This window comes from Musa acuminata, chromosome BXJ3-5 (assembly GCF_036884655.1).
Source record: "Musa acuminata AAA Group cultivar baxijiao chromosome BXJ3-5, Cavendish_Baxijiao_AAA, whole genome shotgun sequence".
Lineage (NCBI taxonomy): Eukaryota > Viridiplantae > Streptophyta > Magnoliopsida > Zingiberales > Musaceae > Musa > Musa acuminata.
In genome coordinates, this window is record NC_088353.1 from 1,278,007 (window position 1) to 1,304,149 (window position 26,143).

General features: G+C 39.8%; 2 protein-coding genes, 4 non-coding genes and 1 pseudogene across 8 annotated transcripts; 1 reads left to right on the forward strand and 6 right to left on the reverse strand.

Annotated features, from left to right (window-relative positions):
- Window positions 1-309: 309 nt before the first annotated feature.
- Window positions 310-8,803, reverse strand: LOC103983566 (kinesin-like protein KIN-8B). Of its 2 annotated transcripts, XM_018825886.2 has the most exons (17): window positions 8,631-8,803; window positions 8,115-8,209; window positions 7,931-8,008; window positions 7,712-7,828; window positions 6,619-6,704; window positions 5,740-5,884; window positions 5,541-5,636; window positions 4,851-4,942; window positions 4,142-4,243; window positions 3,912-4,058; window positions 3,696-3,846; window positions 3,338-3,400; window positions 3,018-3,254; window positions 1,876-1,980; window positions 1,692-1,805; window positions 1,026-1,613; window positions 310-692 (listed from the first exon to the last, which is right to left on the reverse strand). In XM_018825886.2, the coding sequence occupies exons 2-17, from the start codon at window positions 8,160-8,162 to the stop codon at window positions 480-482; spliced, it is 2,382 nt and encodes a 793-aa protein (XP_018681431.2). In that variant the 5' UTR covers window positions 8,163-8,209; window positions 8,631-8,803; the 3' UTR covers window positions 310-479. The 2 variants fall into 2 exon arrangements, with proteins under 2 accessions (XP_018681431.2, XP_009399074.2); XM_009400799.3 differs by having other exon boundaries at window positions 8,115-8,802.
- A 2,295-nt stretch (window positions 8,804-11,098) lies between these two features.
- Window positions 11,099-11,170, reverse strand: TRNAQ-CUG (transfer RNA glutamine (anticodon CUG)). Its single transcript has one exon. It is a non-coding gene; the product is annotated as a tRNA-Gln (tRNA).
- Window positions 11,171-11,239: 69 nt separating this feature from the next.
- TRNAQ-CUG (transfer RNA glutamine (anticodon CUG)) lies at window positions 11,240-11,311 on the reverse strand. Its single transcript has one exon. It is a non-coding gene; the product is annotated as a tRNA-Gln (tRNA).
- Window positions 11,312-11,383: 72 nt separating this feature from the next.
- TRNAQ-CUG (transfer RNA glutamine (anticodon CUG)) lies at window positions 11,384-11,455 on the reverse strand. The gene has a single exon. It is a non-coding gene; the product is annotated as a tRNA-Gln (tRNA).
- Window positions 11,456-12,230: 775 nt separating this feature from the next.
- Window positions 12,231-12,303, forward strand: TRNAR-CCU (transfer RNA arginine (anticodon CCU)). Its single transcript has one exon. It is a non-coding gene; the product is annotated as a tRNA-Arg (tRNA).
- Window positions 12,304-14,285: 1,982 nt separating this feature from the next.
- Window positions 14,286-21,317, reverse strand: LOC135637630 (rRNA-processing protein fcf2-like). Of its 2 annotated transcripts, none has more exons than XM_065150290.1 (6): window positions 21,158-21,317; window positions 19,798-20,019; window positions 19,671-19,731; window positions 15,186-15,260; window positions 14,967-15,082; window positions 14,286-14,722 (listed from the first exon to the last, which is right to left on the reverse strand). In XM_065150290.1, the coding sequence occupies exons 2-6, from the start codon at window positions 20,016-20,018 to the stop codon at window positions 14,614-14,616; spliced, it is 582 nt and encodes a 193-aa protein (XP_065006362.1). In that variant the 5' UTR covers window position 20,019; window positions 21,158-21,317; the 3' UTR covers window positions 14,286-14,613. The 2 variants fall into 2 exon arrangements, with proteins under 2 accessions (XP_065006362.1, XP_065006363.1); XM_065150291.1 differs by having other exon boundaries at window positions 14,967-15,078; window positions 15,182-15,260.
- Window positions 21,318-21,834: 517 nt separating this feature from the next.
- Window positions 21,835-26,114, reverse strand: LOC135637767 (NADH dehydrogenase [ubiquinone] iron-sulfur protein 8, mitochondrial-like; annotated as a pseudogene).
- Window positions 26,115-26,143: the final 29 nt, after the last annotated feature.

Sequence of the window (26,143 nt, forward strand, 5' to 3'; positions counted from 1 at the left end):
TCTCCAGTGAGACAGGAAGGAGGAAGTTTAGGCGCGAAGTCGACGGCGTGTTCGGCGCCGCGTGGATGGCGGTCTGTGTCAGAATCTAGGATCGGATTAGAAAGGGATCCGCTCCAAACCGCATTTCAAATGGGAAACCTCCAACTACCACATCTCGACCGTCCATTTAGATGGGCCCCACAGGTCGCGGGTGGATCAAACCATCTGTTCAGGACATACTCATCCCATCACAAGCAGACTATGGCCGATCTCAGTTTATCCAATTCCCCAACAACATATTAATTATTTTAATCTAAAAAAATCTTTATATTTTTTTGAGAAAGGACAGACAATTATTCATTAGTGCAATAAAATAAAACATTTACAACCTTGCAAAGAATCTAGGATAACTACAGTGGCAAATTCTGTACAGAAACTAGGATAAATTACAGAGGAAAAAGAAGGAAAAATATGATACAAAAATTTGAGAACATGCCTCATCACAACCCAGTACTGTTCAAAGGCCTCAAACCAACTGCTCCAAAGTTCGGCAAAGGATCTGGATGCTTCGTCAGCAAGTTGAGGAAATTATAAGTACCATGTAATCTATTGTTCATCCCACCATTACTGACAGATTCCTCGTTTAGGTGTCTGCAACTTGATCCAGAAGGGGAAACTTCATGCAGGGATTGCCCACTTGCAAAACATGTTTCCTGTTGCCACAAAAACATCGGTGAGACCAGAGAAAACTGATTCCTAGGAGATGATAAAACTCTATGCTATTAGGAAGATCAACTAGAACCTTCCAATTAACTGATATCATTCAGAGTTCATGATATCCAGAGACATCAATCTCATAATTGCTTTTTTTCAGGATCAACTGAGTTGCTTAGCTATTCCATATCATCTACCAAGAAAATGTGGATTGAGAGAAGCCTAATAATTTACAGTTCACTAATTCTCAAAGGAGCACCCAACTTCCATCGGATATTACCTTAGCAGAATTAGGAAATGTAATATACAAAATTTATCTAACAAAAGAGTACCTGTGATTGATGCCGCAAGTCTTTGCTAGAATATGATTGTTCTTTACTGCTTGGTGACGGCTGAGCATTCAACACTGGGCAAAGGCGGCATGCTTCTTGAGCAGGTTTCTCGGGAGTATAAAAACATGGATTAAGTCCACCGCTTGACCCTCTTTCTCCCTTCCCGTAATATGCCGAGCATGGGTGATCATGAGAGTGCAAATAGTAAGAAGTATGGTGCTCCTCTCTGCAGACGGTAGGACTGTCAATCTGCGACCCGGCGTAAGCCACAGAGCTATGGCCTTGGTGATGTTGGAAGATGCAGGCATTAGAATGATATGTTTGCATACTTGGACCAGGATGCAACATGTAAGGTGGGTTTCTGATAAGAGAAACAACCGGTGACTGCATCATGCTTAGATAACTAGCTTGGGGAGTAGTAGATTCCTCTATTTTGATCCCTTGTTTGGCAGCAAGATCCATTACTTGCTGTTGGTCAAGCCCCAATCCCAAGAGCACATTCCAAAGCTTTCTCATTGCATCTCTTTGATCATGGATGACTTGATCTCGCATTGCCATCTCAAATTGAAGTTCAGTATTTGTCATTCCCTGTATTTTTTTTCCAAACATTAGATTATATCATTCTCTACATAGACTTATGAGTTACAGCATTGTTTCAACACTTACTAGGAGTCTGTACTGACTAAGAATGTGCAGATAAGTTCTGTTGCCATTGTTACTAATGGCTTCATCAATCATATCTTGAAGCTGATGTCGATGTTTCTCGTTTATCTCTATATCCTAAAGAAATGGATGCATAATTGGTAAGTTGTTAAAATAAGCAACGCAACAAAACATTACAAATACTAACCTTTTTGTAACCAGTACCAGCCTCATCATTATCACGGATGTTATCCAAAATAACTTGTCTCCTCGACCTTAGTGCTCGAACAACTGCTCCATCCTTCTCTATAACCTAGGTATACATATAGCCCATTCTTAGAAGTCAAGGTCAGATGTATATAGTAATTATACCCAACTCATCTCGCAAAAGATATATTGCAATGATTAAAAGGGGGTGAGTGACTATAGATGGATCACTATAAAGCTTAGTGCTTCAATTGTCATGCTCACAAACAATAGAACCCTACAAGTGAGTTGGGACACCATATAAAGTTGCATACTTCTACATTATGGGTGAGAACACATGACGGTGCTTTGTACCCATGCCCTCATCCTGGCACATGTACAAGACACAGCAATAGTTACTAAGGGGATCTCGTTTATTGTCCTGATGTGTCTCGACAGAATATCTAGCGTTAGCACTCTAGAAGGCAACATTTGACGGGAATAGGCATGCAGCATCATGCTGCAATCTCAAGCATACCTAGTTAGGCTTATTCATAATCCTCCTTGTCATAGTTCAACTATTTCCTTAATTACAAAGATGCTCCCCATTACCACATCCCAAGAGGTCACATTACTTGAAGAATAAATATTGTGCAAGATACTTAGAACATATTTCATCTTGTCTAAGTGACATTCACCATGGAATGGAAAATGTAGGAACCTAACCTTCTTAATTGTATCATGAACGACTACTGGAAAAAGTTCCCCATATTCTACAATGGCCTAGGTGACCTGAGTTATCAAGGTTCAAGTCACAGAAAACAGCCTCCTGCTTGTAGGAGCTTTGTGCACTGGGCTTGCGCTTTTACATTTCATCATGGCCTAGGCACTAAAAACAAGCTTTTCATGGAGTAAAAGTCCCCCAGAATTGGACATATGACAATGGAATTTTTAAAATATGATTCTCTATAGATGAGGAACGTGGAGGCACAAACTAGATATACAACTCCAAAAGAAAAGTAGGTATGACCACAGGTTCTCCAGATTTAATTATTATGAAAGAATTACATATTAATTATGCATTTTTCGTATTCCTAAGGTGTTTCTTTAGATGAATGGAATGTGTAAAATGAATAAATACAAGGAAATACTAAAATTTTAAACCTCTTGCATAGCAATTGCATCATCAAGGTGCTGTAGCTCAGTGCGGTTCCGTATGTTAGTTTCTTCAATCTCAAACAGTGCTTTTTGCAGATTTATGCGTTCCTGTACATTCTCACTTGTTTCACGACTTAATATATTCAACCATGATAGTTCATTGTCTGCAGCTGTTTCCACTTGTTTTATGCTTAACTGAGATTCCTTCTCAGCTAATTCTTTTCTTAGCCGGCTAACCTCAATCTGCACAATAAAATAAAGTTGAAATCACAAAGGCATTCTTAACCCAAGGAAAAAAGAGTGGATGATTCTGTCAATATGATTACCTGGAGACTATCAATCATTCGTTGATAATCTGCAACATGGGTATGGACTGTCCCAATGTTTTTCTGAAAGAGGAGCAAATCAATGATTATATAGTAGTCATCTCCATGATTTCTGTGTCAAGTCATGAGGATTATCCATACAAATAATAATGCTACACAATTCTAAGCATGTTTTGTGTTACATAGATTCTAGTAATTCTTGTTAACATCAATATGCGAGGGCTAACTATTAAACAGTGAAAGCTTACTTCACCCATCTATCTGCCAATTTAAGTTTATGATCTTTATAAAGCATTGGAAGGAAAAAGCTTATAGGTCTCAATTACTTATACCAATTAAATAATAGATTCAGCCTTACATGAACTTGGGTTTTGATCTCCTTAGCTCTGTCAGCATATTTCAGGGTATTGATAGTGTGGTGATACTGATCATCAGTAGGTGATATAGTTGCAACCATGATTGTTTGAGAATTGCCACTAAGTCCATCCTTTAGGATACGGGTCAACTTGCTGTAAAAAACTTAAGTGTCAGTAACACACGACCAAATGTGGTGTCTGAAAAACCATCCACATACCTGTTGCGATAAGGGACATATGCTAGACCCTTTTTCTGTTGCTTGCCAAGGGCATTTATGCAATTTGCCAAGGCAAGCAAAGAACGGTTGATATTAGCTCCATCCCTTAGCTTTTGGCCACCACTATTAGTTTCAGAAGCCCTTTCACTGCATATGGGGTCATTGTCAGTTTCTTGGATTTATGATTTTGCAGAAGCAAATATAAGAAGTCTCCCTAAACAGAAACCAACCTGCCAGCAAGGTCAACTAATGCAAGTTTTCCACGGAGAATCTGACTCTGATATTGGTTTCTCTGCTTTCTTTTTACAGTAATCTCCAGAACTGCATGTGAACTTCAAAAACAAGTTTTAAAAAAAGTAGTTAGGTTTTTTTATTCCTTCTGGATCTTGGACAAACTGTGATTAGATATTTTATCAAAGAACCATATATGAGGGTTGAATGAAAAAAAAACTAATGGAAAATGCAGTTCAAGTGCTCTGGGAGATTTTGAGAGCAGGAATGATTAGATTGGTTGATGTCAAGAAAGAATTTAATTGCTGATTCCTAATCGATAGTAATAGTATGTGACATTTAGAAGCCTATAAGAATATGAAATAAATATGCATCACGGAGAGTACCTAACTCTGTTGAACTTGAAATATGAATTTGTTCGTAACTGATAGCAATAGTATATGACATAGAAGCTTGTAAGAGTGTAAAATAAACATGCATTATGGAGAATACCTAGCACAATTTAACTTGAAATTTGAATTGTTCATCTTGATGGACAGGTAAATGTAGGAAGTCCAGAATAAGTATGACATCAATTTTGGAAACTTTATTATTTTTAAATCTGCTAACAACACTTCAGCAAGTATTTAACGACACAAACTGGCAAGACATTGTACTTCATCCAAAAAGGAAAACAGAATTTTTTTAAAAAATTGTTGACTGAGTTACCGTGATGAGGTTGCATTTGCCTCTGTGCTTTCAGTTTTGCGCCTGCTATTTCCAAGATTCAAAAGTTCAAGAATCTTGTCAGCTGATTGAACCTGACGAGAATGGATCAAAATTATTAAAAACTTTGCCAAGAAACCTATAGGTGCAAAACACATGCAGATGACAGAAGTACAAAGTAATAAACTAAGGAGAAAAGAAGTACGAGCATCAACTTATAATTATGGCACTGATCAGACGGATAGATCATGTGCATTCTTAAGGATTTTTTATTGCTTTATTGGATGTCTTGGAATGCAAAAATGAACAAATGTTTCCAATTACAAAAGTTCAGCTGCTTAGAAATGGTAATCAGAAGCCAAATGGGACCAACAATAATTTACAAAAAAAACAGCCTAGATGATGCAGCTATGAGGGTACTTTGATTCTGATATGACATGCTCAGTCGGAGAAAACTCAATGAAGATAACTATGGCATATTATTTATGTTCCAAACAAAAAAATTGTTGGAAATAGAAATCAGAAGCAAAATGGGACGAACAAGAATTTATTAAAAAGACCTACATCTGCAGCAATAACTGCTATTTTGATTCTGATATAACATATTCAGTCTGAAAACACTCAATGAGGATAACTATGACATGTATTATTTATGTTCCAAACAAAAAATCTATACAAAGAAGAGGAGAGAACCTTAATGCTTCTTAAACCAGCAACTACAATGCCATGCTCAGGATCTTCCCTAAGCTCCAAATGTCCTGATGATTTTTCAAGCAAATCATAGATGACCTGAAAATGCATAGAAAGGAAACCTTTTTAGTGCTTCCTATGTAATAGGAAAAGCAAGGTAAATAATGACAACATTATTCAGTACAGAGAAGCAAAACCATACTTCATTGTATACTTCAAGGAAAGAACAAGAGACTTCGAAGATGTCTGAAGTCTTATCTTTCTTGATAAGGTCAAAAATTGTATGCAAACTAAGAACCATGAGTCCAGGGTCCTTAGGGGTCCCAACCATTGTGTAAGTTTTACCACTGTAAAACAGGTTGAAAATATAAGCATCTTAAATGTATAAATAAAACAATGGTAGTGACTCAAATGCAGCCCAAGGTGCCTGAAAAGTGAAGAGTTGTATTGCAACAAAAGATAAAAACTAGAGTCTATTTACATGAAGCAATGAAGTAAGATACCAGATGAGTCAAATTGAAATAACATGTACATATGATACCTAATATGTAAAGACCAACAAAGAGATTATGAATAGCTTGTGATTATGTAGAGATACTTATTGCTAGTTGAATTTCAGGTTTCACGACTTTGAACAACCTAATTATATACATAAGAACATTCCAATCTTTGAAAATTAAAACACCCGTATAGTTATGTTGAGAAAGATTTTTTTTTCTAAAATTAGCCAATTATGTGAATGTAAAAATCTTAACAAAGCAACCCTTTAGCTCATAAAGTTATATGAATTGGATGCACAAAGATAAAAACAGAAACAGCTATTTTAACCAATGAGTTTCCATAGGCAGGCAAATTCTAGCTCCGATCTAATATACATTAGGTTAAATTGTTGCATCTGAATGTATTAATATTAATCCATGTAACTAATATAGACAAAAAATATAACAAGTTCCAATCTTTCTGGTCTTTGTTACACTTAAAAGATCTGTTAACTTCCATAATTAAAAAACTATATTAGAGAACTTTTGCCTTCACACAGATGATAAAGAAAATGAAGAAAACTATATCACAACCTAAATACCTTCCTGTTGAACCATATGCAAATACAGTGGCATTAAGACCTTGAATCACGCCAGCAATTGTAGATGAAATGTTCCTATAAACATCCTGCAAAAATAAGAAAAGTTGTGGCAATGAATAAGCAGTTGCAAAATGCATGTCAGTCCAAAAGTCTATATACACAGAAAATATGCGTAGCACAAAATTGTAATGACATAATATGAAAACTATTTAAATTACACAAATAAATTGTACAAGGGCATAAAAATTATTTCCTCCCAAATTAACAATCAAACAAAATTACAACCATCACCACTTAAAATAGAACAGAGAAAAAGGGCCCTTTCTCTCAAAGAGAACAAGTGTAATAATTAGATTCTTTTCCAGGGGAACAACCTTTTGCTAGAAGGAAATGAGGATCAAAATAACATTAAAAAAAATCTGCCAATATCACAAATGGAGATATAATATCTTCACAAAGTGTTGTCATCAAATGTAGGGATGAGTAGATATAACTATGTCGCCAATCATATTTCCTAATGACACCAGCTCTACTGCAACTTAAATAGTGTGATTGACAATATAAAAATGAAAAAATTCTTCATCACCATGTATGCCACAACGAAAACAACTTGGATAAAGTCATGATCCCTGAACAAACAAGTTAGGTATCAGAGAGGTTTTCTGAATAGAGCCAACAATATAATTTTAAGGATGAGTGTCCCAGGTTGAAGTTCAGTAAATATTTAATAATATTAAGAACCAAGGTCTTCGTTTTCCACCATTGCTGGTGTAAATTGATGCCAGAGTTCAAAGTATTAAAGCTATCTGATGCTTATGATTTTTTCAAGATGAACACACTATCAAACATTACTATCTTGAGGTAATAATTACAGTATTTAACGAAAATAAAAATAATTGATTCTTTAATTATATAAGGCAATCTACAAGCACAGAAAATTGTTGCCATTAACTAGGTAAGCAAGGAGATATATTTCCACTTGCATGTTTGGTTGGAGAAACTACTTGTCCTCTGGTCAGAAATCCTGAAACACCAGCCAAAAACAAAAGAAAAGAAAAAACAAAAAGGCAAAAGAAGGCAAGGATCTACGTACTGCATTAGTACATCCAGGTCCAAATACGTGATCAAAGCTATATCTTCTCTCTTTGGTTCGATTCTGGATGAGGTCGAGATAGTCCTTTGACAGGTCGGGGTCCAAGACAATTAAGCTCTGTAACACAAGAAACAAGCATCATCATGCTTTCTATTTAGCAGAAGAAATTATGGCTTCAAAATGATGAAAAGAAAAACTAAATATTTTTGTAATTAGCACCTTATCATTGGTCACTTGAATAATATGCCTACTTCGCTTTTGTTCTGCTTCAGTCAATGGCCTGCATTTTACTGCCACCTATAGAAGAAAACCAAAATATCATAGAAAAGAACTCTTCAACAATATTCACAGGATCATCAAACTTCTGCTACTAAATCTTCCCAGACTGAATTGAATGACGTACCAATAGGCTTGCAGTCCTTTTTGATGATGGAGCTCTGATGCTTGGCATTGTCGATCAAAGATCCAGCTCAACCACAAGACACCCTTGTTTTTTTGCTGAAACCAAACTAATGAAAGATACGATATTTATCTACGCCGCAGATTCTCCCTCACGTCCTAGAGCATATAATCACTAAACAAAGAATCCATCAACGTTTTCACCGAGATTTCCCATTCACACTTTCTTCTCCATCCGTACGTAACACCAAAACGATAACGAAAAGTCAACAGCCACTCACAAACACAAACATTAATTTTCCGAATAATTCTCAAGAATCACAGCATTAAAACCCTAACCGAACAAAATCTGCGCACCAAAATCGACGACTTTGTGTTCAAAGACCACCAAAAAAAGATCATCGACCATCTCGGAAGCCCCTAAATCTGCATTTCCTCCTTGAGAAACGCATAAACCCCCCGACGCACAAGCTCTAAATCCCGATGAAACAAAAGCTAAAGAAAGTGACATCAGAACAACCGGCATTGGCTCCCGGAGCTCGCATTCACCAGGACCAACCGGAATCTTCGGCTTCTGAAGCCAAAAAAAGGCATTAGAAAGAGCCCAAGATTGCGCCTGGGTCCGTCTCAGCGACCGTCCACCGACATGAACGCCAAATTAGCGAAGCTTTAATAGCATCCGCAGTGCTGCTTTTAATTCCTGCCTATAATGGTGGCAGATGAGATGACGGAGGAGGGAATCAGTATTGCTTCCGCTGCTCCGCCGGAACACTTCAACATCATCGCCCCCGCAGGGGGGCTTGGCACCGCACGATCGGCATCAAGATTCGCAAGGCCCGAATCATGGCTCTCCGGAGGCAACAGATATCGGACAAGGATTCGTCGGAAGTCACGAGACTGCCACGGACACCAACAATTGCACAATGATGAGCTGGTGGATTTGGTTTGTGTGTTTTGAGCCTCATGGCTTGTCATGATGTCCTCAAATGGATATAATAATATCATATGTAATATTATTATATGACAAGGCAACAAATCATGTACTGCCAAAATAATTAAAAATATTGCATTGGGAGACCCAAAGTTTGAGTTATTTTATTCATTTGTTCAAGTGTAATTTTCCATGTTATGTGTTTTCTCCTTTTTTTTTTGTTTTGGATGGCAGAGAAACACAAACATCATTAGGATTTTTTGTTGAAAATTTTTACCATAAAAAAATGATATATATATATATATATATGATATCATCATAGGAATTCATCTTTACTCTTTTGATGATTAAATGATCAAATGTGTTTATTTTTCCAAGTAAAAATAGAAGGTTTCTTTGTTTGGTTCTCAATAAAACAATTTATTATGCTGTCTAAACTACTCCCTCATTAAATCCATTCATGATTCTAACAACACTTGTTAAAAAAAACACTTTTATTCAACATTGAAATCGTATTTCATCTATATAGGTTTTGAGTATTTAGAGAGGAAGGTATAGTATTCAAGTCTTATGTAGAGGTCATTTATTAAAAATGGCTAAATTCAAATTGCACCATATTTTTAAACCAAGTTGAAAATTCATTTTAGTAGCAAAAAAATTCGAGTATACAATTTTCATAATACCTCTGATGGATGCCAGTAATTTTAAGCTAAATTTTCTATCAGAAATTGTTAAGCTGGCTCTAATTTGCTAGCGCAGCCACAGAGATCAACAAAGAGTTGAATCCCAGTAAGTGGCATTCACTAAAATGAATTGAGAGAGAGAGAGAGAGAGAGAGAGAGAAAGAGCAAGTCAAAGTCACTGTAGGACTGATTCTAAGAATGCATATATTAGTGATCAGATCGGAGAGCACTTCCCGTCAATCCCTCTCTCTTTCTCTCTAATACATGCTGTCTGAAAAGATCAAGCTGGCTACAGTGAGTCCTTGAATCTGCCAGCACAGTTGAATTCCAGATAGTGGCATTCACTGAATCAGATGAGAGAGAGGGGGAGAGAGAAAGATCACAAGTCAAAGTCACTGGCCTGGTTGTGACATTGAATGTTTGTGATGGGATTGGGGGGCACTTCCCAGCCCTTTGTCTCCGTCTCTCTTTACTTCGAATGGCTTTCCCTCTCCGTGAAAGAAGAGAAGAGAAAGATGAGGTAGCAAGGAGTAGCCATGCAATGGAAACAAAAGCAAGCCAAGTGTTATCATTACGAGCTTTAAAAGACGGATAAAAAGGGACGGCGTGGTTGAGAGCAGGGGGAGGCATTGATGGGGGCTTTTAAGGTGGCCGGACAAAAAGGCCGGTGGGTGGAAGCCCCCAGCGGCGACCGGCAAGCCAAAGGCACAAAGAAAGGAAGCAAAAGCTCCAAAGAGATTAAAGGTGGGGTTGGTACGCTCGCCGGGGACCACCGACCAGCTTTCCTCGGGGGACCCACGCGGCTTTCGTACCCCTTTCGTCTCTGCCACAAATCGAACGTCCGCTGGACCGGTCTTGGGTTAATTTTCGGGTCGATGGACCGGGATGAAATTGATCGGGTAGATAATACGTTTAATAAAAACATCAAAAATCGAATTAATAATAATTATATGAAGATTTTTGAGAAAGAAACATTAATCTGATGTGGATTGTGAAGCTGTTCTCTTTACACATATATTTGGTCTGATGGCCGAATCGGATTGACGAAGAGTCTACCGACCGGCTTGGTTTTTTCTTCCGGTTTAAGGGATTGGTCTCGGGTGAAATATTCGAATCATTCCATCCCTTATGTTTGGAATTCAAAGTGCATTATTAATTGGTTTGGTAAGGATTTAGTGTTGCAATACAGTCTAATAGAATAGTTAACTCATTAATCGTGGATTCAAGAACTAAGGCAAATCTATGGATGGGAAATTGCATAAAAATTGACCCAAAAATATCTCGGGAAATTATGGGTACGATAACTGAAGGTAAATCTATGAACGGTAAAGTAAATTGCATTAAAAAAATGACCCAAAAAGAAATTAAAAACTAAGGTCCCACCGAGATTTGAACTCGGGCTATTGGATTCAGAGTCCAATGTCCTAACCACTAGACTATGGGACCAATTCGTTACGGAAATGGATCATAATTTTCATATTCAAATAATAAAACTACAAAAAAAGAAAGAAAAGTAGGTCCCACCGAGATTTGAACTCGGGTTACTGGATTCAGAGTCCAATGTCCTAACCACTAGACTATGGGACCAATTCGTTACAGAAATGGATCATCATAATTTTCATATTTAAATAATAAAACTACAAAAAAAGAAAGAAAAGTAGGTCCCACCGAGATTTGAACTCGGGTTACTGGATTCAGAGTCCAATGTCCTAACCACTAGACCATGGGACCAATTGATGAATATTGAGTAGCTTTATTTCATATTTATTATATATTATTTTCTTCTTATTTTACTGGCTATGATTATGGTTATGGATTGAGAGATCAATTAAAGGAAGAGAAATGTTACCGGCGTCGGGGGCGGTCGTCGCCTGCTGCCTCCTCCTACCTTTCCCGCTCCGGTCTCTCCAAAGGCGCCACCTGGTCGGTGAAACCGCCATCACCGAGGAGATCGTCCCAGGGTTCAGAGACTCCTGCGCCCTTCTGACCAATGGTACCCTCCTCCTTTCTTGATCTCTTTTCTTGATGTCCCCCAAGGGAATCGAGGTTGGCGAGAAATCCCTCCTTCGGAGGTGGTAACTTTCTTTCAATTTGTTGGAGAAACCCCTTTTTAGATTACACAACAGTGGCTTCTACCATCTATAGTGTCTCAAGAATGTAGCTTGAGGCTGCAAATCCATAAAGCCAAGGAAGAATTAACCCTAGGAATTGTGAGATCATAAGAAGATCAATATGGAACAAAGAATAGAGGGAGGGGGGAACCAAAAGAACTGATGTGAAAATATGGTGTTTATCTTTTGCACCATTTGCTTGCTAAACTTACACTCATTAAATTCACTGACATAAATAATAGCAACATAGTACCATTATATTTATGAGGGGCATGCATACAAGAGAAAAATCTGTGGAAATAGATGCTGTCCATGTTGCTTACTATCATATTTTGGGTGTCCCAAAGCATCTACATAAAATTATATTATAAGCTTTGCTTAGTATAAAAGCAACAGCGCCTGTAGCTCAGTGGATAGAGCGTCTGTTTCCTAAGCAGAAAGTCGTAGGTTCGACCCCTACCTAGCGCGTACATAACTATTTTTTATTTTATCATTTTGTATCATTCATTGCATTTTTCGAAGTCCCAAACGCACACTGCTATATTGTTTGTTCGAATGTCTAAAATAACCTTACCATATTGTATGAACTTTGTATTCATATTTCACAATATCTTATTATTGCTTTATCGCTTTCTTGAATAACATATAATTTTATCCTTTACTCATATCATCTTTATATTTTAAATTTTTATATCTTTACGATTATTTATAATATCTGAATCTCACACGTATTGAACTATAACTGGTATGTCGATAAGAACATAAATAATATGTATATATTATTCTCATTTAGTGATATAATTTGTAATGTATATACTTCATATAAAGATGATAAATAGCATACTCATATTTTTTATTTTTAAGATTGAAGTACGTACTTTTTAAAAATATTATTATTAGTATTCCAAGAAATTTTAGTTGAAAATGCATAAACATTAATGTTTACTTTAAACACAGCACAACAAATCAAAAATATGTTATCGAACTTAAATATAAGATTAAGTTATGATAATAAGTATGTATATTGTGATTGGAAGTGACGGTTAAATTTTAATCGATCTTAAATTAATCTCAAGGTTTGAATGAGTTTGATCATAATTAACGTAAGGAAGTTTGAGTTTTAAATATTATATATGTGAATAATCATAAGTTACTTAGGCATGGATGAAACAATAAAAAAATAAATAAAGAAGCAAATAAAAAAAGAAGTGTTATACTAAATATTGAGATACATAAGTAAGATTAAAGTATGAGTTTAGACAAAAATATATATCGTCAAACCAAATTATAATATTTTAATTATATTAGTAAAAAAACATAAAATGAGATGATCGGGACCATAGACCTCAAGGTAATCTGTTAAGTGTCTCTACCTTATTTTGATATCATCTTTTTTACCAACCTAATAACACATGATCCTTTCTATTATTTTTCAGTCATTCTCTCAACTTTTCTCATAGAGGTTAGAAAACCTTAGTTCTAAAAAAGATTGAGATAACTCAATTCTTCTCTCGCTATACCTAAGGTTTCAGTTTTATAGATTATAGGCTGATTTTTTTTAATTATTTTGTATACATTCATATATGATAGACATGTGGTGTAGGAATATACAAATTTAATACGACGTGTAATATACTTATGTATTATGACATACGATGTTGAAGTACATATATGTATTATGACATATGGTGTGAGAGCGCATATATATATTACGATGATAAGTATATATGCATGTTAAGATATACACAGTAGAAGTCCATGAATTTGCTATGCAGCATGCATGTATACATAAGTATTTTAAATTATTTTGATATAAAATTTTATCTTTTTATTGTGCATATAAGATTATGATTATTAAAAAAATCATAAAATGAAATATCTACCATTAAATATTTTATGTTAATATATTTTAAATATTATATACATGACATCATAAACGCTCCCATAAATAAAACTAGGAAAGCTTATACTAATACTTCTATTTTATAGATAAAGATATTAATACTCGATCGAAAATGATTGAATAAAGAAATGACCTATGAACAATATAGATATAAATAATAACCTATGAACATTTTATGTATATAAATTTAAAAAATATTATATTTTCCTTTGGTTAGATATTATAATTATATTTAGGTGTCTTAATATATTTTATTTTTAAAATTATCTATTTTCTATTACACTTTTATCGATAACAATAATAAAAAGATAACAATCATATTTTAATCATGCATATAAAATATAATTAAAACTAAAAATAAGATGTTACATTATGTCCACGATGAACGCTGACAACATGATACTTCTCTGCAAACACAATATACTAAAGAGACTAATATGCTAAAACCCAAGATGACAGCTTTTTATTCTTTGTTCAAACATGCAGCAAAAATAGATGACAGTTCAATAGTTTTAAGAACATTCACGTTTATCAACACGACGGAACAGAAGTATGAAAAGGGCAGTTCATGACAATTCACTGTTGATACAGGATTGTAATTAAATAAGAATAGACCAAAAGCCTAATTTGGAGGTCTCCAAAACTCAGTAAGCCAAATTCTAAGGCACATAGTCATGGATGTTTGACACACCTACCAACCAAAGAAAAACATAAAATGCCAATGTATTGGAGGGCATTCGCAACATGACATTCATTTTCACAATGGTTTTGGCTTAAGCTAATGGCACTCACTCATCTTTCTTCTATCCATCTCAGGGTATCTGCAATGCCTGTTTATATTTGCAGATCAGCCTCCCTCCCATAACATGGAAAATTCATTTCCTTCTTTGTTTGGCCCGTTTCCATGTTTGACGTCCCTTGTTCTTCCACTTCTCAACACCACCAGGTTGGTGGGACTCCTGGATCTCTTGGATCTTTCTTTTTCTGAGAAACAATAGAAATCATGCGTTAGTAATAATTCTAGATCAGAGCAAATGAAGCATTTACAGGGTTATCATTATTTTGAACATTTGACTGACACACTAGACAACCAGAGAGATGGTAAACAAAACAGATCGGTTTAACTTGTCATATCCATCAAGCCCAGTACTCTGATCACAATATGACATCATAAATGCCAAACTGTCGCCCCTATTCGATGAATATTATAGGAATTTTCTTTTCTTACCTATAAGCCTTAAGGGCATCATCATGTAACAGTTCATCAGCCAACGTTGTCTTCCTCTCTTTCTTCGTCAGTCTACCTGAGAAGAACTCAGATGCAGGTTCAATAACAGTTCCTACCTGAACAAACATTAAACAAACATGTCAGTCCATTTGTAAAGACACCATGTCTGCAATCATCCAATAGGTAATCCCAGCAGTAACAGAGAAGGAAGCAACTTGCCTGAAAGTACTTTGGGAGTGCCTTGGAGTTGTCTCCTTTCTTGAAATGCCTTTTCGGATCTATAACGTGTCTCAACTGGAAGAGACATAAAAATGTCAAGGCCCATAAAAGGTAAAGCAGATGAAAATGTAGATCACTTTCTATATATATGCTGAGAACTTATGGAGAACAGAAACAGGACTATGAACACATTTGACTGAAAACCATATCAAATCAATAATTATAGTCTGTGGATACAAATTTTGATATAGATATTATTTTGTTATGAAATTTTATAACCATGTTAGTTCGAATAGATGCAAATACGAATCAGTTGTGCAATTGATAGATGCTAGAAGCAGATGCAAGGTGGACATAGATGTTACATATTGCACAAACATGAGATATCACCAACAAATGAAATAATTGAAGCAGAGTCTTCTCAAGCTTATAAATTATATCCTTCAAAGAAGAAAATTTTGTAAAAGGAATTATTGTTATACACTATTAGCCCCATGGTGAGAGAAAATGAGGGGCTCCTTTGGTGTATATAAGGCTTATTAGTAAATTGGACTAGAGCATTTTGGGCCATGATAAGGGTAAAAATGGCGATGTGACACGCCATGACATCAGCCATGCCTAGACAACACACTGCCCGAGGAAGTCGACATTAACACCTAACTCAGGCTTGGTTCTTCACGCCACGCCAACCCCATGTCAGACGCTATCAGCCTGCCTCCTGCAAGCAGCCACATCAGGTAACATCAAACTCATTTATAAATACCCTAGAGTTCTAAACGAACGGGAGGAGGAACACAAGCACAACACACTCGGAGGCATCTCTTCCTCCAAAACCCTCTCCACATCGCTAACTTGATCGTCGGAGGGGTCGGGCCGAGCTCCCGGCCCGACCTGCGTGTAGGTGCGAGACGGTGCCGCCTCTTCCCGGCGCTGCGGCGGAGCTTCCTCCCGACCCGACCTACCGACCCGACCTCCCGACCCGAACCACCGTGCTCGGCCGCCGGGAGACCCCGAGGGACGACATCCGGACCCCCGAACCGAGCCGCGACGGCCCCGAGGCCACGACTTAAACAGATGCCCCCCGCATCATTTTGGCACTAGAAGGAAGGCCCCGAATGTCGAGGGATCCTCAAACTGATCCCGACGAACTCCCTGCCGAGGGATCGTTCTTGGCAGGGGCGCAGGCCATGCGTCCCTTGCATGACGGGCCGCGGACTGACGACCTCCCCGCGACCTCGGAACGCTACTGGCGTTCATTCGACAACCTGGATCTGCTTCCGCCCGAGGGCGCTCCGAGCGTCCCTTCGCAGGTGTCATCCGAGGCCTTTCATGACCTCGCTCTTCGAGTCCGAGCTCTGACGGATATGGTGCAAACCATCATCCCGTTCGTCTCCCAACCGACACCCCCGCTTATGACTCAACCGCTACGGCAACAAGAGACGCCCGCTCGGGTCCACATGACGCTTCCGGAGCCTCCCACTTCGCCTCGGGTCCGACCGACCCCACTCAGGGATCCAATGATGGCAGACCTGAGCGGCCGCCCGGAGCCCGAGGTATTATCTCCGGAGTCAACGGACTCCCTGCGAGCCCAGCTATGCTTTCTTAGTCAACGGCTCGACGAACTAGAGAAGGAGTTTCGCAACTCAAAGGGAGAGCTCGGGATGGACACATACCGAGGATCTCCGTTCGCACTAGAGATACGAGATCACGCGATTCCCCCGAACTTCCAGCCCCCTTCTTTGGACGCATACGATGGCTCCACTGACCCAGCGGACCATGTCGCCGCTTTCCGTGCCCAATTGGCACTGTACGGAACGTCTGACGCTTTAATGTGCAGGGCGTTTCCCACGACCCTGAGGGGTCCGGCCCGCACATGGTACAACGGCCTGAAGACCGGAACGATCACTTCCTTCGGCCAACTCGCCAAGGACTTCGAGCTCCACTTCGTAGCCCATGCCCGGCCAAAGCCCTCCGCGGCACTGCTCCTCGGACTCAAACAAAGAGAAGACGAGCCCCTCTCACATTTCGTGGACCGCTTTGCCACGCAAATCCGGAGCTTACCGGACACTCACCCCTCTCTGTTAGTGCAGACATTCATGGTAGGCTTGCGACCTTCCAGGTTCTGCTGGTCCCTCGTAGGGCGACCCCCCACCACAGTACCAGATATGCTCCAGCGAGCTAACTGGTACATCGCGGCGGAAGCTTGGGTAACCGCAAGGAAGAGGAGTGACTCTGGGCGACAGGCCCCGTAGCAGCGATCAAGCACCCGCGGTTGCTATCCGGTGTAATCCTCGTGCAAGGAATCTAGCCCCTGCCTCAGTCTCTTCCAAGCGAAGGCTCCATGTTTACCTGACCGCCTCTTGGCTCACGGTTAGCTTCGACCTAACCCCCTCTTTTTGCATTCGCACGGCTCGGTCGTAGACGGCCCGAGTCCACCTGCGCGGCCAGCCCGCCTGCGTCGTGCTCCTCGGCTCTTCGGCTCCGTGTCGCCCGAGACCACGCCTGCGCGGCCTGCCCGCCTGCATCGTGCTACTCGGCCGCATGACCATCGCGACCACGCCTGCATGGTCTGTCCGCCTGCGTCGTGCTACTCGGCCGCATGACCATCGCGACCACGCCTGCGCGGTCTGTCTGCCTGCGTCGTGCTACTCGGCCGCGTGACCATCGCGACCACGCCTGCGCGGTCTGTCCGCCTGCGTCGTGCTACTCGACCGCATGACCATCGCGACCACGCCCGCGCGGTCTGTCCGCTCGCGTCGTGATCCTCGGCCGCATAATGCCCGAGACCACACCTGCGCGGCCAGCCCACCTACGTCGTGCTCCTTGGCCCCATGTTCCCGAGACACACCTGTGCGGCCAGCCCGCCTACGTCGTGCTCCTTGGCCCCATGTTCCCGAGACACACTTGCGCGGCCAGCCCGCCTGCATCGTGCTCCTTGGCCGCATAATGTCCGAGACCACACTTGCGCGGCCAGCCCGCCTGCGTCGTGCTCCTTGGCCGCATAATATCCGAGACCACACTTGCGCGGCCAGCCCGCCTGCGTCGTGCTCCTTGGCCCCATGCTCCCAAGACACACCTACGCGGCCAGCCCGCCTGCGTCGTGCCCTTCGGCTCCATGTTCCCCGAGACCTCGTCCGCGCGGCCAGCCCGTCTGAAGACAGAAGCCATGCATCGGACTCCTCTTATACAACAACTGACGCATAGCTCCTTTCGGGGGGGGGGGGAAATATGATAAGGGTAAAAATGGCGATGTGACACGCCATGACGTCAGCCATGCTTGGACAACACACTGCCCGAGGAAGTCGGCATTAACACCTAACTCAGGCTTGGTTCTTCACGCCACGCCAACCCCATGTCAGACGCTATCAGCCTGCCTCCTGCACACAGCCACATCAGGTAACATCAAACTCATCTATAAATACCCCAGAGTTCTAAACGAACGGGAGGAGGAACACAAGCACAACACACTCGGAGGCATCTCTTCCTCCAAAACCCTCTCCACATCGCTAACTTGATCGTCGGAGGGGTCGAGCCGAGCTCCCGGCCCGACCTGCGTGCAGGTGCGAGACGGTGCCGCCTCTTCCCGGCGCTGCGCCGGAGCTTCCTCCCGACCCGACCTCCCGACCTGACGTCCCGACCCAAACCACCGTGCTCGGCCACCGGGAGACCCCGAGGGACGCCGCCCGAGATCCCCGACATCCGGACCCCCGAACCGAGCCGCGACGGCCCCGAGGCCACGTCTTAAACAGATGCCCCCCGCATCAGGCCACATGATTTAAGTTCCATCCAAATCAGAGGGTGATAACTGGATAAAAATAAAACAAATATTTAAATAAATAACTATTACCAATGTGGGATTTAGAGAGCGTCAACTACACAATGTTGCCCTTGCAAACAAGGAGGTTGTTTCCATGACCCAATCTTTTGATGAGGTTGAGAAAGAGCAACAATACCACGATGGCGAGGCTCATACACATGATCTACAAGATTTTCTATAGCTAATTTTTTGGAATATGTATAAAAAATATCATAATCAAACATTCATGTTAAACTGTTCAACTCCAATCAGGTAAAAAAAAAAGGATTCAGATAAATATTATCCGAACCACTTTCACTGCCAAAGGAGAAAAAAATAGCCACTTAAAATGAAACAAATGTCATCTTAAAAAGTGTATAGTGTTACCAAAACAAAATGATTACATGTTGTAATCAAGCATAAACTTATTCTAGCAGTACGATGCAGGATCAATTACATCAACACTACCTCAAGAATCAGTGGCAAGAGCTCTGAAACAAATCATAGTCTGCTCAAAAGTTGGAACCAAATAAACCAAAAAGAAAAGTTAAAATCTTCATAGTATATAATATTGTCGGTTTTTAAGGTTGCAATATACAGAAATAAACAACTACAAAAGAAGAACCACTGGCAAAGACATCCATGATTCTGTTAAAAACTGGGAAAACAGAATGAAACCAGTAGCATACCTTCAGAATCTCAAGATCTTTCTTTATCTCAGGGGTAATGGTAAGAGCAGGCATATCAAACCTATAAGAAAGCAATTTGTTAGAGAAACTAAAACTCGAAACATCCTAGAGTTTAGTATCTGCTTACCAACTTCTACCAGCTGTATCTTTCATATTTTTCTTCAGCAACTTATTCATCTTTCGAGGATCCCAAGGAGGTACATATAAGCCATCCACAAGCTCGGTGCCAGGTGTCAAAACAGGATCTTTTGTTTGATTGTGCAACTTCTCTGAGCTGTTTTTTACTCCAAATAAAGGAGGCACCTTAGGAGCCCACACAAGCCCGATCACTGATTTATTTTCTGGCATTCTGATAAAAAAACAAAGACTATATGACCCCCTTATACATGTGAAAATGCATAAATAAGAACTCGTGAAAAAAGTATAATTTGGCAATTCACTAGATAAATAGGAAAATTCATGCTCCATCAAGGGTTACATGTTAGGAAAAAGAAACAAAAACAGCGAGAATCAAAGTGACATAACTACCTAACTGTCCAGATAATGGAAAGGGGAGAGAATAAGCAGCAGAGGTTGAAGAGAGAAATTCTTAAATGTGTCAATGGTTTGATTCTCATGCAAGCAAAATCACCTAAGCAATTAAAAGAAAGCAAAAAGCAAAACAAAAGTGTCAAAGTTCACAGCAGATGTCTTCCCCTTTTCTCCAATCATCAGTGTGTTTGTTTATAAACTGCATCAAAAATCAATCCTTTCTGGGCCAACACAGTAAAAATAACAAGAGAACCTTTTTTTTTTTTGAAAATATGTACTCCCATAGAATTCTATATCAGGAGGAGACCCCAAATGCTCCATGAGACAGCCACTGGAGATGGAAGTTCATCAAATAACACCAAAAGTAGATAAGATAAATCAAATTTGTACCTTATACACTTGTCAAACTATAGCCTAACACCACTTAGACCTAGATTAATATAACACAGAATCACAACAGCTCATAACCAGTGTCGTCAAAAGCGCTAGGCAACAAAAGACGCACAGGTCCAGAATACCCGAGGCTTCGAGTGAAGCGAGGTGATCCCAAATATTATAATTTAAAAATTATATATCATGATTAACAAAAATAAACAGCTGCTGTTAATTAATATAAACAGGGCTGTTCAAGCCCCACTAGAGTGCTCCCAGGTCAACTAAACCTAGAAGGCAGCTTCTGTTCTCGCAAACTAAACAGAAAAGCAGGCAGCAGTTCTCACAAACTTAGACAAAAATAATCAAATTTGATTTATCTAAAAATTGAAACATAACCATAAAAATTGATAAACAGCAAAGAAGGCAGAGGCGAACGGGGAATAGGGAGGGGAAGACGGCAGCGGTGAACGAGGAAAAGGCAGGGGAAGATGGATTGGCGAAAGGCCCGGAGGGAGGGGAGACGGGTGGCTACAGTGAACGGGGCAGAGGTAGGATGGAAGAGGAGAAAGAGAGAGATATACCGGTAAGGAGGGGAAGAAGCCGCCGCCGCTGCTGCCGTGAGGAACTCCGCCGCCGTGCAGAAACGAAGGGGGAAAGAGGGATTTCTGCGTTAGGGCCACAGCTCGCGGGTGGGGAAAAGGGATTATAACTGGTTCAACTGAACCAGATAACAAATACCTATTTTGTTCGACTCAACCTGGCTGGGTTACATCAGGCGGGCACCCGGGCAGCCCAGCCCGTGGGGGCCCATGCGAGAGGTTGGGCCGCGCTAAGTGAACTCGTCCGCCCACCTCGACCCGCGTGGGCGCCGAGGTCTCTCGCGTCGTCTGGGCCCCTATGCCTCCTCGTTCCCTCCGCACCCGTCGAAGACGACCGACCCTGTTTGGAAAGCCCTAGAAAACAACCGCAAGAGAGAGGGGAAAAGATTATTATTATTATTATTATTGTTATTATTATTATTATTATTAGGCTTAGCCCAATAGGGAGGGATACTAGGAAAGCGTTGCTTTCTGGGCTATACGACGATACCAGCTTGCTTATCCGCCTTGTGATGAACAGAGGCAGCGATGATCTGGGTCCCACGCGGGTCCCAACGGCTGCTATGAACTCGTGCGGAATTCCACCGACGAGTTGGTATGGCGTGACGGTCATATGACATTTTTAGTCTGAGCCCTGTTGAGCCATAAGTGTGCAATTTCTACACGCTGAAAAGAAAAAAAAGAAGAGATTTATATTCAATTTCAACACCAGGGAGCATTGCATGTCTCGATGCATTCTTTCGAGACAAGGGCATGTTAGAAAGGATGTGTAAACATTTCCAAGTCCCCATGCATTCGGCGATGTTATCTCAGACATACATCTTAATGAAGAAACAATTAAAGAAAGCAGACATGGAGATCATTATTTTCAAGCTACAGACGTCGTTGCAGAATTTTCAAGGCGATCTCCATTTTCTAGCAGTTTCTCCTTATCATACAACAACTCCTGCAAGGTTCAAGCGAAGAAGAGAATGACAATTACAAGTCAGCAGCGACGACCTATAAAAAAGTAGCATCACCACCTCGATTGTGAACAGTAACACACCTCATGAGTCTCAGTGGCAAACTCAAAGTTAGGGCCTTCAACAATGGCATCTACAGGACATGCCTCCTGGCAGAACCCGCAGTAAATGCACTTTGTCATATCAATATCATACCTAGTAGATGACATCCGATGTCACAAATGCAAGGTTAATCCCGGAGACAACCCAAGATCAAATCAGCATACGGAAAACATTAGAACTGACTACCTTGTAGTCCGAGACTGCCATCCTCTCCTTCTTCCGCCTCTATTGTGATTGCTTGCTCTGGGCATATCTGAACATGCAACGTTCTCGTCAAATGTGTCATTGTAGTTTTTTTGTGTGATGCAGGAAAGGACATTCTTGCTAATGCTTACAAACGACAGCTCCAATTACCAATTTTTAGTGCCATATCAAGTGGTCACCGTACTAAAAGATCTATTCCTATCCAAGATGTATGACATCTAGAAACATACCGCTTCACAAAGCTTGCAAGCAATACCACCGCTCCTCACCGGTAGGATAACGACAGAGAGCATGCTCTCCTCGAAAGCGGGGGCTCAAAGGACCCTTCTCAAAAGCGTAATTTATCTGTGGCAAGCAGAGGAGCATAATAAGATCTAAAATCACAGCTGATATAAAGATATAACCCTTTGAGGTGAATAACAAGCATCAGCAGATATGACTTACTGTAATTTTCCTCTCAAAGAAGTACTTTAATGTCAGCATCAAACCATGCACCATCTCAGTCAAAAACAGTGTATTTATACTCTGTTCAAATACTGCAATCAGGTGCCTAAAGTGAGGAGGATATAAACCAAAGGTGCGTTCAAGTTTCAAAGGAAAAAAATCTCAGTTGGTTACCGGCACTCCACTCTCCTTGGCAATCTCCTTAGCAAGCTTCTCTTTCTCCTCGTCATCTAAGTATTAAATATGGGAAAAATTTATAGCTATTATAACCCTTTCAGAACTGATTTAAAAACAGAGAAATTAACTACAGAATTTGAACAACTTGCAGATTTGCCAGGTAAGACAAACTGGGTTATTTTCTTAGTTATGGTAAATGCCATTTGACATGAATGATTAAGCTGTGCAATAAGCATATCAAAATGACTATATAACAAAAATCAACCAGATAAACTGAACTTGCTGCCATATTCAGAGCACAAACATGAACCTTTTCAGTTATAATAAAAACAACAAAATGCAGATAACTAAGTTGCAAAAGCAGATACAAAAGTCATTTAGTCAATGTAAGACATAGGATCAAACAAGGTTTCAATGACCTACTATTCTTCTGACTGTTATGCGAGTTATCTTGCATGACATTCATGTTTCCTGTCGACTTGATACTTGAGCAGGATAATGACAAAATAGCTAACAGGTAATTGCCAAGTATATTCGCAGAAGTTTTCTAAACAAATTTTGCACACTATGGGAAGAAATGTTTTAGATGATAGTAGCACTCACATGCATATCATTTGGAATGAATATTAAAGAACTTATTTGGTCCAGATTGTTTCAAATTTGCCCTTGATAGATATACAGAGCACAGAAGAATCAAGCTCACTCATAATATTACATTCAATCACCTTGATATTATTCATCATCATCATTCAAATCAGAGAATACACTGCTGTATTTGGTAAATTTAGCTATATATGAAGCTTAAAACCACCATCACTAATCAGGTTCACTAGTGCTATTACAATAATGCTCACTCAGATACCTGCCATCACCATTGTCTAATCAGACAATGTGCATTTGGCCATATAAGAAAGCTGTAACTATCTTAAAGCAATTATTTTACCAACACAATTGAACAAACCTTTAAATTTTGAAGATGCTGGGTGTGAACTGAATGCTTGCCACTGATTTCTCAGCACCAATGAAGCTTGACCAGCTTGGACCTGTAATTATATTAACAATTTTAATAGACAAAAAATTGTTTTCCGCCCTACCACAGAGAACTATCTATTGCAATCCAATCAACTTGAGTGAGTCAAGTACATAATTTACAGCTAAACCAATAAAACAATAAGAGGCAAGGCTATGGTGGAAGTAGACAAATGAACTTTGTAGCCTTCAATTAAGTATTTGGATAGACATTGAATGGAAAAAATACACAAGAAGAATAAACAATGAAGATTGCTAACAGGTCAGAGAGAGTAAAATTTCATTCATTTTTAAATAATCATGGCATCAACACATAAAATACTAACAATCGATCAAGATTATCACTGCAAACCAAGAAAAGTATCAAAGACATCCAAATTCAACTCCAGATTTTGTTATTCTAAAAAATTACATAGTCTACTCTACCATCTTCTGAATCAATTGGGGAAAAGGAGATGTCACCTTTGCATTAGAAATTTATCTAATTTGGATACAGTGCCATCTTTGGTTACATAACCAAAAAAACCCTAAGGTAATTGAAATCATGTTACAGGTTTTCTAAAGACTAATCAGAAGAACTTCAGTCAAAAGGCTTTCTTAAGCATCACAATAAGCATTTGTTAATTGCCAATGGTTTGAGATACCTATATTAAATGTCTGAAGTTCAGTTCCATGCTCTACATTCATACAGAATCCTGTAAGTAGCTGTCAATCCAAAATTCTAGATCACTGAAGAACCGTGTTTCAAAATCAGCTACCATACCAAGGGCCAGGCAGCCAGCAAACTTAATACTGGAGGTTGTAGCCTACTCCATCAGATTGTCAGGTTCATATACACATCCAACTCCACAGCATAAACAAATCTTGTCAAGAAAATATCTATATAGATGTTCCTGTATATGTTCAGGATCTTGTTCTTACACTAAAAACTGGATTTCCATCCTTCTCTACATTATCATTGAGATGATTATAGGAAAGTCTTCATACACCAAGAGTAGACAATAGTTCTATGATCATACAATAGCATCGTTGAAAAAATGGTTTGTTAACATAAGACACAGTGTAGGACAAATTCAAATTTAGCCTGAGTTGTAGCTCTAGCTCATAATTAAAAGTTTATTTTTTCTGACCCTCTCTCCCTTTTTAAGTTAGGATATTTTGATTTATATTGGTCTTAAGAAAATCCTATTTTAGGTATACCTTGGTTTAGAAAAGTTAATAAAAAATTAAAATTTAGATTTAAGAAGTAAATTCTGTGAGAAAACTAATTCCCTTCCAAAAAAAGAAATCTTGACCTATAATCTTACTGTTATAGGAGTCTTTACTCTAATCTGGCATGGATGATTTTTTGAGACCAAAAGGGCATACAACTGATTCTAATTGATTTTGACTTGAATAAAACAAGCAAAGTCAAAATCTGTAGACTTTGTGCTAACGTAACTGGGTGCACCGTCTTACCTTCATCCACCTCAGGCGCTTCTCTATTATCTGTAGATGTCCGACACAAATTACTCTCCGCCAAGGAATCCAAATAAATTAGGGTTTCTTATTAAATTTGCAATTAATTTCATGATATACCAAAATTCCATATCATATATTCTTAGAATAAAGATTGCCCGTAATAGATTGATCCAAAACCTATAACATCAAGAAGACGACAAGAAAGCAAGGGTTTATTTCTCCTACAACAAAATAAATCCTTGACGAGGTTAAAATAATTTGAATCTAAGATCTCAACAATAAGCGCTGGAGACGAATACGGAAGAATTCTGGTGGCAGAGAAGAGGAAAGACATGAGATCATACAGATTGCCTCGGCCGAAGAGCCTGAAGCGCTTGCCGTGCTAGGATCCCCGCCGCCATGGGACGGAATCGAGAGGGAAGAAGAGAGCCGAACACGGAGAGAGCGTGGCACTTCGATCCAATGTGGTAGGAATGGAAGCGGTCACCGGAATGTAACGCTCCGTGCCGCTCACCGCCGGAAACGGCGTTAAATGTTTCCGTGTCCCCTGATGCGTTGACAACCGTCTGTCTGCGAGATCATCAGATAC